Source organism: Vigna unguiculata, chromosome 3 (genome assembly GCF_004118075.2).
Source record: "Vigna unguiculata cultivar IT97K-499-35 chromosome 3, ASM411807v1, whole genome shotgun sequence".
Classification (NCBI taxonomy): Eukaryota; Viridiplantae; Streptophyta; class Magnoliopsida; order Fabales; family Fabaceae; genus Vigna; species Vigna unguiculata.
In genome coordinates, this window is record NC_040281.1 from 25,194,259 (window position 1) to 25,207,400 (window position 13,142).

At 43.3% G+C, this 13,142-nt stretch overlaps 1 protein-coding gene across 1 annotated transcript; it reads right to left on the reverse strand.

Moving 5' to 3' along the window:
* Positions 1-7,337: 7,337 nt before the first annotated feature.
* On the reverse strand, positions 7,338-8,108 carry LOC114175206. Its single transcript, XM_028059969.1, has 2 exons — positions 7,707-8,108; positions 7,338-7,511 (listed from the first exon to the last, which is right to left on the reverse strand). Exons 1-2 carry the CDS (start codon positions 8,106-8,108, stop codon positions 7,338-7,340), a joined length of 576 nt encoding a protein of 191 aa, XP_027915770.1.
* Between the last annotated feature and the right edge of the window lie 5,034 nt (positions 8,109-13,142).

Sequence of the window (13,142 nt, forward strand, 5' to 3'; positions counted from 1 at the left end):
AACTTTATCAAAATCGTAGTCTTCCTTGAAGACTATGTTGCACGAATGGCGAAACGAAGGATCGTGTTATCTGCTGAAATGGGGAGAAGAAAAGGAGGGCAGCCACACTCTAGATATCCCTGCTACATTGCTTCCAATTTTAGAGCTCCACGAGACAGTTTTTCAAGAGCCCATAGGCTTACCTCCTAGCCGCAATCATGATCATGCTATTCACCTCCAACAGGGAGCCACAATCCCTAACCTCAGACCCTACAAATACTCCCATCAGCAGAAAAATGAAATTGAGACCTTGGTACAAGAGATGCTTCATGCTGGGATTATTAGACCTAGCATCAGTCTGTATTCAAGCCCCATAATTTTGGTTCGAAAGAAGGATGGGGGGTGGCGATTTTGTGTCGACTATCGGGCTTTGAACAAAACTACCATCCCTAATAAATTCCCAATCCCTATAATTGAGGAATTATTGGATGAATTGGCTGGGGCTGTGCTCTTTTCGAAATTAGATTTGAAATCCGGGTATCACCAAATTTTGATGAGGAAATGTGATGTTGAGAAGACTGCCTTCCGAACTTATGAAGGCCATTACGAATTCCTAGTCATGCCCTTTGGGCTGACTAATGCACTAGCTACATTCCAATCCCTAATGAATGACATTCTCAAGCCCTATCTACGGAAATCAGTGCTGGTTTTCTTCGATGATATTTTGGTTTACAGCCCCACCTTAGAGCAGCATGCAACTCATTTGACAAAAGTTTTGCAGGTGCTGCAACGTCATCAATTGCGATTGAATAAGAAAAAATGCAGTTTTGGGCAAGCTAGTTTGGAATATTTGGGCCATATTATTTATAGTAAAGAGGTAGCAGCAGATCCTCAAAAGGTTGAGGTTATGCAAACGTGGCCTGTCCCTAAGAATCCTACGTCTTTGAGGGGATTCTTGGGTCTCACAGGGTACTATCGACGCTTTGTGCAATGATATGGGAGCATTGCTAAACCTCTAACCAAATTATTAACCAAGGAAGGGTTTCTTTGGACAGCAGAAGCTCAACAAGCTTTTGAGACACTAAAACAGGCTGTCACTCAACTGCCTATCTTAACAGTTCCAGATTTTTCCAAGGCTTTTACTGTTGAAACAAACGCCTCTAGTAAAGGCTTGGGCGTTGTCTTGTTACAGGAGGGAAAACCCCTGGCCTTTTGGAGCCAATCTCTGTCTGAAAGAAGCCAAAACAAATCTATATATGAAAGGGAACTTATGGCGGTGGTTCAAGCCATACATAAATGGAAGCATTATTTGATGGGAAGTCACTTCATAGTAGTTACAGATAAAAAAAGCTTGCGATTTCTCAATGACCAGCGGCTATTAACGGAGGAACAGTTCAAATGGGCCTCGAAATTAATTGGGTTTGATTTCGAAATCACTTACAGACCAGGAAAGGAAAATACAGTGGCGAATGCGTTATAAGAAAGGGGCATTTCCTCGCTTTATCCAGCTTTCATATTGATGAGTGGGAAGCCTGGGAAAAGGAAGTTCACCAAGATTCTAAACTTACCTCCTTAATCCAGGATCTTATGGTAAATTCGAAGGCTCACCCTGGATATGAATGGACGAAAAACAGATTGTTTTATCAAGGGAAATTGGTGTTACCAAAGCTTTATTCCCGCATCCCTCTTATTATTAAGGATCTGCATGAATCCCCGTTTGGTGGCCATAGCGGCTATTTCAGAACGTTGAAAAGGATAGCAGGTGTGGTATATTGGGATGGTATGCGGAAGGATATCAAAAACTTTGTCATGCAGTGTGAGATCTGTCAACGTAATAAAGTAGAAACCTTGGCTCCTACAGGGTTACTCCAACCTCTACCTATTCCCACGCTTGTGTGGTCGGACATCTCAATGGACTTCATAGGAGGGTTACCTAAGGCATAAGGGAAAGATACCATTTTCGTGGTGGTGGATAGATTGACCAAATTTGCACATTTTTTCCCCTTTCTCATCCTCACACAGCAGCAGAGGTGGCTCACGTATTTCTTAAAGAAGTGGTCAAGCTTCATGGGTTTCCTTCCACCATTGTATCTGATCGCGATCAACTTTTTTTAAGCAACTTTTGGCGTGAATTGTTTCGACAGGCAGGGACAAAGCTGAAGTTTAGTACAGCCTACCACCCACAAACGGATGGCCAAACCGAGGTAGTGAACCGTTGCTTGGAAACGTACCTTCGTTGCATGACGGGGACGCAACCTAAACAATGGCCCAAGTGGCTGCCTTGGGCAGAATTTTGGTTCAACACCAATTACAATGCTTCCTCACAAATGACTCCTTTTAAAGCTCTCTACGGACGTGACCCTCCCCTACTTCTAAAAGGGACTACAATTCCTTCTAAAGTTGCTAGTGTGAATCAGCTACAATAGGAACAAGATGATATGCTTCAGGAACTCAAAGCTAACCTCTATAAAGCCCAGGATCAGAATCGGATTCAGGCCAATAAACATCATAGAATGGTGGAATATCAGGTAGGGGATTGGGTCTATCTGAAGTTGCAGCCCTATAAGCTTCGGTCCTTGGCTAAGCGACCCAATGAAAAGCTCTGTCCTCGTTTTTATGGGCCCTATCAGGTGCTTACTCGTGTTGGTCAGGTCGCTTACCAGCTTGACTTACCTCCCCATAGCAGAATACATCCCGTATTCCATGTCTCGTTATTGAAGAAGGCTGTTACACCACCTACAGTGCCTCAATCCTTGCCTCCAGTTTTGGCTGACGACTATATGTTGGAAGTTGGTCCTGAGCACTTGTTGGACGTTAGGCGTACGCCCCAGGGAGATCTCGAAGTCTTAATTTAGTGGAAGGATCTTCCACCCTCAGACAACAGTTGGGAATTAGCTGAGTGCATTTCTAGGGAGTTCCCCGAATTTAACCTTGAGGACAAGGTGAAACTCCATGGAGGGGGTAATGATAGATATGGTATTGTGTACAAAAGGAGGGCCAAACAGACAGTTGAAACAGTTAGAAACAGTTAGGAATGTAAACTGTAACAGACCTATATAAGTTTGTTAAGGGTCTAGGTGTTTTTTTAAGTCTGTTTTCTGTTTATAGAATTGTGGGAAGGGCTGAGAGAAGGTCTCTCAGAGTTTGGTGCAAAGTGTGTGTAAGAATCAAGTTCTTGGAATTTTCTCCCTGTCACTACAGTGAGAGATATACCCATATTCAATAAAATAGGTTGTTAGCTAAGTCCAGCAATTACCAATCCTATCACAAAGACTTTATTATGAGCTTATCTCCCGGGAAAACTCCAAATGATTGTTGAAATAATTAATCAGACGCTCCTTGTTTAAGCACCTTTGTTCCATGAATAATTCTAGTCACTACTGCATCAGTAACACTAGAACCAATTCTAACTACAGTATATACATATAATACATTAGAATTAAGTCTAAGATTTGTAAGAAACTTCAGTATGAAATATATTAGAACTTAAGTCTACAAATAGAAATACCTTACCTGCAAGATTTTTAATTCTTGCATGATTGGTGAGAAAGTTTGAGAATTCAACTTCCATGCCAAGATAGGAACTTTAGAAATTTTTTCAATTGATTACTTGACCGTCTAATACCATCACCCTATGCAAATTAAGCTCACTTTCTTGAAATAGGCTATAAAGTTCAAAACTTTAATTTAACCTTTCCTAAATAAAAGCATACACTTCCATTAGTTAAGAATTTAATCAGGGTGGGAAGTTTCATACTAAACAAATATATATATATATATATATATATATATATATATATATATATATATATATATATATATATATATATATATATATATATATATATATATATAAAAGTAAATCCACCATCTTATAGTTTTATGCTGGAAGTGATATTTTAGTCCTTTATTTATAAATTTGTTGATCATTTATCATGTAAAATATTCTTATTCTCTAATTTCAAACAATCCAGAAAGTATTTTGACTCTTCATTGAGATAACTTATTGGCTTCAAATCTTAGATTAGAAATACTATCTTCAAATCTTATATAATCTTCCAAGTGTCTCCCATCAAATAATTTAGATTATGATTCGGGAAAAGAAAAAGAATAAATGAAAGTGAAAGTTGAGGGAAGCTCACTGTGACTCTAGAGATTATCTGCCACTATCTCAGCTCTTCTAGTTGCATCTCCAACCTTTGTTCTACAGTGGTGTAATGCCTCACTCAATCCTTTTAGAGTTTCGAATACCACTTCCATTGTAGGAAACCTCACTGGGAAATTTTATGACCTCACTAGTAAACCTCATTATGCACAACAACTATCTTTGAATTGTTATAATAACTTTAGGTTAGGTCAAGCGACAAACCTATGAACAACTGCAAAGCAACATGAATAACCAAACCTGCAATGCATAAATCAGAGCCACTAAACACAATGCATAACAGATTTAGATAAAAGAGGAAAAGTGAGAAATTAACAAGAAAGTGAAAAAAAAAGTCACTACCAATCCAAAGTTGCGATTGACGGATGAAGATTCAAAAAGAAAAAGTGCATAGAAATTGGAAGTTGCGCTTTAGAAGCTACGATTGAGAAAGGGCAAACTTAAGATCTTTTACTGAGATTGAGAGAGGGCAAACATAAATTTGTATATGAAATTGAAAGATTAAATAGAGATGAACTAATGAGAAAAAGATAATTGTGTTAGGTCACGCGAAAAGAATAGAATGGACTGTAGAGAAGAAAAAATGCACTGTGAAAAAGTGAGAGGGAAAATCAAATTTTCCAGCTTTCATTTAAAAGACCTTTGCACTTTCCAGAGGTTTATTAGGAAACCTCTACTGTGTAAATAAATTACTTGAGGTTATTCTAACCCCTTTTAAGAAACCCGTGTTATAATTCAAAATTTTTGTAGTGTTTGTTTGCTTCTTACAATTTTTATCTTTTTATGTTTCAATCCAGGTTGATGATATTTTAATTTTAAGTTGTTTATGTGTGTATGTTACTTTTTTTCATTTTGTTTTGAGTTTTTATATTGATGTTTAATATGGTTAATGTACCACACCTAGCCGATCTCGTGAGCACTCCAACACATAATCACCCTTGACCGAAAACTCATATCGACCAAGACTGGGAGACTAGTGTACCACACCTAGCCAAACTCGACCAAATAAGTAAACGATACATATATGTCAAGGTGTTCAAGTAGTCAGCCTAGGCCGAGTTGGTCTAAGCCTTACCAGATTAAACCGATAGCATAGACCGTCGAGGAAAGTAGTCGGCCTAGGCCGACTACTCCAATCTACTTAGTAAAATTGAAGCCCCCCGCGTTCAATAGGTCCTAAGGGCCTGGGCTAGGGCCCAGGCCCACTTACAGCCCAAACTAGAGCCCAAGCCAGGGCCCGGCCCATGGCACAACCAGACATAATTAATGCTCTATAAATACACGTGGACCCTAGTAATTAAAGGTACGCATTCATTAATCACTGATTTGACCTTTTGAGAGTTTTGACTCACTTGAGCTTCGGAGTCCCTTCTGCAGGTAACCCCTCCTGGGTCCAAATCGACATGTATCAACCGGGAAGAGGCCAACTGAGGAAATAGCAGACTACATGGGTAAGGTGACGCTTGTGCCTAATTTATGTTGTTTGTTCTCTGCAGGAACAATTGGCGCCCACCATGGGGTATGAGACGAACATCTTTAGTACTCGTTTTTCTCCAAAGATGGTTTCCACCCGCAGCAGAGCTGGAGTCAACAAGCAGGCGGATGCTGGTCCCTCAGGACCTGCTGGCATCACCCTTGACTTAGCCGCCAACCTGGATGACCAAGCGAAGATGCAACAAGAGCTAGCAGATTTGAAGAAGCGCAGCGCTAATGAGATGGAGGCGCTGCGGCAAGAGAACTCTCGCCTTAGGCGAAAGATTGAGGCTGATCCTACCTTGAAGGGAAAGGCCAAGGAAGCCTCTGAGGCTGCAAGGTCCCCAACCTTCCAGCCCACAGAGGAGGAAATCGAATACAACCCCACCCTTCACACTTTTACCACCACCCAACAAACACCCATCCCCTCCACCCACCCCACTCACTTTTCATCCACTCAACCAGGGCATACCGCAGCCCCAACCCCTGCCGCTACCCTCCCTATCACCCAGATCCCCTACAACATACCCACCACCCTACACACCACACATGTTCCACAATACCTCCCAACAGCCCATATCCCCCCTCACAATCTTACCTCCACCTTCCCCGCCATGATCAACCATCTTATCCCACCTCATCTGCTCCCTCCCCACCAGCCTAGACGTCATCACCCATTCAACGACTTTATCGCCAACACCCCTCTACCTGCCCAATGGGAACCCTTCACTTTGGACTGCTATACTGGTGAGACCGACCCTAACGAGCACCTCAAAGTCTATATCACCCATGTCGCCCTGTACACATCCCAAGACGTAGTCTTCTGCAAAGCCTTCCTCACCACCCTCAAAGGCCCTGCTCTGGAATGGTTCACAACCCTTCCACCTTACTCCATCGACAGCTTCGACGTCCTTTCACACATTATCTCCACCCATTTTGCTGGCAGCCGTCCACACCAAACTACCAGAATCTCCCTCCTGGGCATTAGACATGAACTAGGCCAACCACTCATAGCGTTCATAGATCGCTTCAGTAAGGCAGCCCTTCGCACCGCAAACATCCCTCATCTCCCATGTCATCTCCTGGGTTGCCTCATCCCAGAGAACCTTCACCGTCTTCAACTTCTTACCTCGCGTACTTGTACCTCATCTGACTCTAAAACATGGTCTGAACTTGCAATGTATTTCCTCAACTGTGAGACATGAAACACATTGTGCAAGTTGGATAGATGAGGTGGTAAAGCGATTTCATACGCCGCTGCTCCTATTCTCCGTGTAATCTGATAAGGTCCTATAAATCTCGGAGTCAACTTCCTTGATTTAAGAATCCTTCTGATACCTGTAGTTGGCGTCACTCGGAGAAATACATGGTCTCCTTCATCAAACTCAAGTGGTCGTCTCCTCTTATCTGCATAAGACTTTTGCCTACTCTGAGTTGCTCTCATCCGATCTTGGATCAACTTGACCTTACTGGTCGTCTGTTGTAGAAATTCAGGACCAAGTACAAAGGCTTCACTGTCCTGATACCAACACAATGGGGTTCTACACCTCCTTCCATACAATGCTTCGTAGGGCGCCATACCAATACTGGAATGGTAACTATTATTGTAGGTGAACTCCACCAAAGGCAGCACATCATTCCAGTTTCCCATGTGATCCAACACACAAGACCTCAATAAGTCCTCTAGAGATTGGATGGTCCGCTCAGACTGTCCATCCGTCTAAGGATGATACGCTGAACTCATCCTCAGTTGTGTACCCAAGGCCGCTTGCAATGATTGCCAAAACCGTGATGTGAATCTAGGATCCCGATCTGACACTATACTTTCGGGTACCCCATGCAATCTCACTACCTCTCGCACATATAACTTTGCTAACTTGTCCATCGACCACTTCTGATTCATAGGCAAGAAGTATGCACAATTTGTCAGTCAGTCTACTATCACCCAAATTGAATCATGACCCTTTGTCGACCTCGGAAGATGTGTCACAAAATCCATAGAGATACTATCCCACTTCCACTGAGATACGTCCAGTGGTTGCAGTGTACCTCCCGGCCTTTGATGTTCAATTTTGGCCTTTTAACATACCAAACACTGAGCAACAAAGTCTGCTACGTCTGCCTTCATACCATTCCACCAAAAGAATTCCTTCAAATACTTATACATCTTAGTCATACTGGGATGTATGCTAAGACGGCTTTGGTGACCCTCCTTCAGTATCTGCCTCCTGAAATGAGGCCCTCCTGGTACACACACTTTACCTTTAAACCGTAGAATGTCGTCCTCTCCCATCTGGTAGTCCTTCCCTTTTTCAGTACCTAACCACCCCACAAACTGTTGCAATTCCAAGTCATGTCCCTGAGCCACACGAATTTCATTCGAAAATTCATTGGTAACTCTTAGCAAGGTACACTGTATCGAGCCTGACCCAAACTGCATTCCCAGATTCATGTCTCGGAGTTTCTCAATCAACTCCAACTCCTTTATCATCATGCAAGATACATGTATCTTCTTCCGACTCAACGCATCGGCTACAACATTTGCCTTGCCCGGATGTAGAGCAATTCGAAGTCATAGTCTTTCAAATACTCCATCCACCTGCGTTGCCTCATATTCAACTCCTTTTGGTCAAACAAGTACTTCAAGCTTTTGTGGTCGCTGAACACTCGGAATTGAGAGCCGTATAAATAATTCTTCCAAGACTTAAGAGCAAACACTATGGCAGCTAGCTCCAAGTCATGAATCGGGTAATTCTTCTCATGCACCTTCAGTTGACGAGAAGCATATGCCACTGCTCTCTTTTCTTGCATCAGTACACACCCCAAACCTTGATATGATGCATCACAGTACACCTCAAACACTTTCTCAGTATCTGGAATCACTAGCACTGGAGCAATAGTCAAACATTTCTTCATTTCCTCAAAGCACTCTTCACACTGTTCGGTCCAAGAGAACGACTGATCTTTTCTTGTTAGCTGTGTCGATGGGTTCACCTTCTTTGAGAACCCCTCCACAAACCTCCGGTAGTAACCTGCCAAGCCCAAGAAACTTCGCACCTCCTTCATAGTCTTAGGCCTTTCCCAGTTAAGCACTGTTTCAATCTTAGCCGGGTCTACTGCAATACCCTTAGCTGATATGACATGTCCAAGAAACTGCACCTCCTCTAGCCAAAATTCACACTTGGACAGCTTCCCATACAGTTGGTGATCTCGGAGTATCTTCAACACTACCCTCAAGTGGTCGGCATGTTCCTCTCGTGTCCTCGAGTAGATAAGAATGTCATCAATAAAGACAACAACAAACTTATCCAACCAAGGTCGGAAAATTCTATTCATGTAATCCATGAATACAGTTGGCGCATTCGTCACTCCAAATGGCATCACCACATATTCATAGTGACCGTATCGTGACCGAAATGCTGTCTTTTGTACATCCTTCGGCCGCACTAGAATTTGGTGGTATCCCGACCTCAAGTCGATTTTAGAGAACACCCCTGCTCCCTTCAACTGATCTAGCAAATCGTCAATCCTTGGCAGTGGATATATTTGTTTTTAATAGTCAGCTTATTCAGCTGCCTATAATCCACACACAACCACGAGCTCCCATCCTTCTTCTTTACTAACAAAATTGGGGCTCCCTAGGGTGAAGCACTCGGTCGAATGAATTGCTTCTCCAATAACTCCTCAATTTGCTTCTTGAGTTCTCCAAGCTCAGCCGGTGCCATTCGGTATGGAGCCATAGACACTGGACTTGCACCAGGAATGAGGTCAATGGTGAAGTCAATGTCTCGACTCGGTGGCAACCCCGATACTTCATCTGGAAACACATCTGCATATTCATTAGCTACCGGTATAGCCTGAATCACTTCCGCCGCACTTTTCTTCTCTGGCTTGGCCACCACCATAAAACACACAGCTCCATCTTGTAATGCTTTCTTGGCTTCCCGAGATGATATCAATCCCAACCTTTCATGCTCTGGGAATACCAAACTGCGCCGTCCACAATCAATTATGATGTGATTGATAGACAACCAGTCCATTCCCAATATCACATCCATCCCTCCAAGGGCAAGCACACCAAGTTCACCTTGTATCTGTGACCTGCCACCACCATTGAACACCCAACACAGACTAAACTGGTAGCTACCTGGTCCGAGGAAGGAGTTGAAACAAGCAACTCACACCCCAAGTCATGTGTCACCAGACTCAATCGTCCCACACAAGCATTAGATATAAAGGAATGGGTGGCGCTAGAATCAAATATAACTAATACATCATGTCCCATAAGAGTACAAGGTTGCAATATCAAGTTACCTGACTGGGTCGCCTCGGTAGATGTCATGGCAAAAACCCTCTCAAATGTGCGAGCTCGTTTTGCTGGCGAGGCTGCTGCTGGTTTCTTCACACCAGGACTCTTCTTCTTAGGGCAATTATTAGCAAAATGACCTGGTTTGTCGCATATGAAACACTTGCGACGGTCACCGGATCCCCCTACACCACCGGTCAACTGTGGGCAGTTCCTCTTCAGATGGGGTCCGCCACACTGATAGCAAGTGTGACCCTGAGACGTCTGTGGCCGGCGATATGAGTTCTTCATTTGCCGAGCCTCTGTGACATTCCTGTGATGTCTACTCACAACTAGGCCAGGGCCCTTCTCTAGGTGCTCAGCACTCTTGGCCTGTTCCACCAAGATTGGAAATCTCCTCTCTCGCAACGGTGTTACCACCCTCTTCAGCTCATGTCTGAGTCCTCGCTCAAACTTTAAACATCTCCATTCTTCAGTAATGGCTTGCGAATAATACCTCGCCAGGTGATCAAACCTGTTCACATATTCCTGCACCGTCATATCTCCCTGCTGCAGTGCAAGGAACTCAGCTTCCTTGTCTTGTTTAGCCGTGTCAGGAAAGTACTTCTCCAGGAAACGCGTCCTGAAGTTGGTCCACTTAACCTGTTCCTCTCGGGTTCGCATCTATTGTTGCATCCCCGCCCACCAGTACTCGGCATCATCATTCAGAAGGTGGGTGGCAAATAGTAATTTTTGCTCATCCGCGCAGTTCATCACTGTGAATATTTTCTCACACTTGCGAAGCCAGGCCTCCGCTTCATCAGGAGATGCTTTGCCAGTGAACTCTGCTGGCTTGTGGCGTAGAAAGTCCTCCACAGTTGGCACCCTAACTGGTGCAATTGCCGCCCTGGGTTGTGCCGCTACCGGTGTCTGCATCGCATCCACCATCCTATGAATGGCCTCCGCGATGTCATCAGCACCACTATTCCTCCTCCTCCTATTAGCAACCATAGCCTGGATATGCCACATTACAACTGTTAAAAATCAATCGTTTAGTCAAACAAAACCACACACTTTTCATATTGAACACACAACATACCACAAACAACACACCGATAAGCTCACTCCCCACTAGCCCCAAAATATTTTAAAAATATTTTCAAAACTTTTGCTCTGATACCAATTGTAACATCCCTAAGGGATATTACTAATTTTTAATAAATAAAATTCAGAATAAAATAAATATCACATTTAATATAAACTATTTCCCAAAAGCACGGGAAATTTAAAACTTTAATATATAAGTCATAAAACTAAGAGTCCATAATTTATAAAACTAAAACAATAATCACATGGCTCCCAAAGGTTTACATATTCATCTCAAAAACCGAAATAATAATACATGTACAAAAATCCCCAAGCTAGCCCACGCTCCGAGTCTAAGCGTCTCCTGGCTCACCTGTCAAATCATCTGCTCCCGGATAACAAGATATCCGATCATCGCCACACACACACAGATAGGGTGAGCTATGCACAATAAAACAAAAACAGATATATATGAAATAAATATGCTTCCCCACCAAAAATACATAATTAAATCCTCATACTTTTCAAATCACCCAACCATGACCTCATAGTCCTTCATGAGTCATATGCATGAACTAGGTCTTAGGACTTCCCTGTGCTCCAACGAAACTAACTCTTTCGTGGTCCAACGCTATGGGCCTATCCCGCTCATAGTCCTGCCCTACAAACTCCTTGCCTGTAGTATAAACATCTAAGTCTCACACTTGGACCCTGGCACGCACGCAATCACCATACTATGGACTCCTCGCCCAATAGTAGCCGACGGGAACATCACAGTTCCTTGTCCATCGTGCGCCCGACATATGCAATCACCATACTAAGGACTCCTCGCCCAATAGTAGCCGATGGGAAGTCAACCAGTTCCATGCCCATCATGTGTCCAACCACCGAGCACATCCCAGACCCCTAATGGACTTCGTCCTTCAAGCCCACACACCACAACACCTGCATATACAATCTAACCATGGTATAACAACCAAACACACTTCACAAGCACATAGAAACATAGTAAATCACATAAACTCGCTTAGGCTAGTCCACCTCGCCTGAGCGAGTTTAACTCAGCAACCAAAACACGCCATCTCGATTAGGCGAGATCCCCTCGCCTGAGCGAGCCACACGTTCGCCCAAACCTCCATTCCCATCTCGCCTGGGCTAGAAATACAAGCAAAACACCACACATGACCACGACATCTCACTTAGGCGAGACCATCTCGCCTGAGCGAGACCAAACTCGCTTAACACACTAAAACTCCTCGCCTGAACGAGAAGTCGCGCTCAACATGAGCACCCTCTCTTGCGATCTCGCTTAGGCGAGCCACTCTCGCCTAAGCGAGAGCGTCTGTCGCTCAAACCTGAAACCACTCGCCTAGTCGGGAAACACAACACAAGGCCAAAAACGAGGTTCTGCAACTCTCGCTTAGACGAGATGACCTCGCTTGGGCGAGACTTGCAGAGTTTCCCTCTGTTTACGCACACCAACCATTCAAAATCATGCCAAACCACACTTCAATTCATGCCAACAAATGGAAAATCATACACCCAAACTCGTGCACATAATACAAACCTGAAATAATCCCAATAATTCCGTTAAAGCGCAATCTCCATTTTTCATTACCCCAAACCCTTGTTTTCTTAGCACCTAATACGTAAAGCATAAAAGTTTCATTAACCCATAACCATTCTGCCTATTCAGTATTCAAATTATACATGCCTAATTCCACCACAATCATATTTCAATCGAGACAGCAATAACACAGAACCACAATTCACATCATAAAATTCACACACTTAAAATACAGCTCCCCTAACCTGGATTATTGGATTAAAGTTTGAGATGAGGAATTCTAGATTTGCGCTCTCCCTCTTGGTCCAGCCCTTGCACAGTCTCAACTCTTCTCACACTCTCCAATTCGTGCTTCTCACTCCAGCAGTCCACCACAATTGCCAAAACCCTTACCTTTACCTAAATTTTTGCTTTTATAGTTGCCTTTAAAATGGGTTATAAAAATAAAACGGGTTTGGCTTTAGTGTGGGCTTAATGGCTACTCAAGTTCCTTAGTGAGTGATTTTTCAGCACCTACTGGTTACCCTTCTGCTAGGTTTTCTTTACTGGTTCACATTCACGCCACATCTACTAATTAGCAAAAATAA

Bases quoted from the DNA above. Each gene is read 5' to 3' on its own strand.
- LOC114175206 (XM_028059969.1), bottom strand. From the start codon at position 8,108: ATGATAAAGGAGTTGGAGTTGATTGAGAAACTCCGAGACATGAATCTG. The intron at 7,512-7,706 runs GTATGTTAAAAG...CCTATGAATCAG, and splicing joins ACTTTGTTGCTCAGTGTTTG to AAGTGGTCGATGGACAAGTT.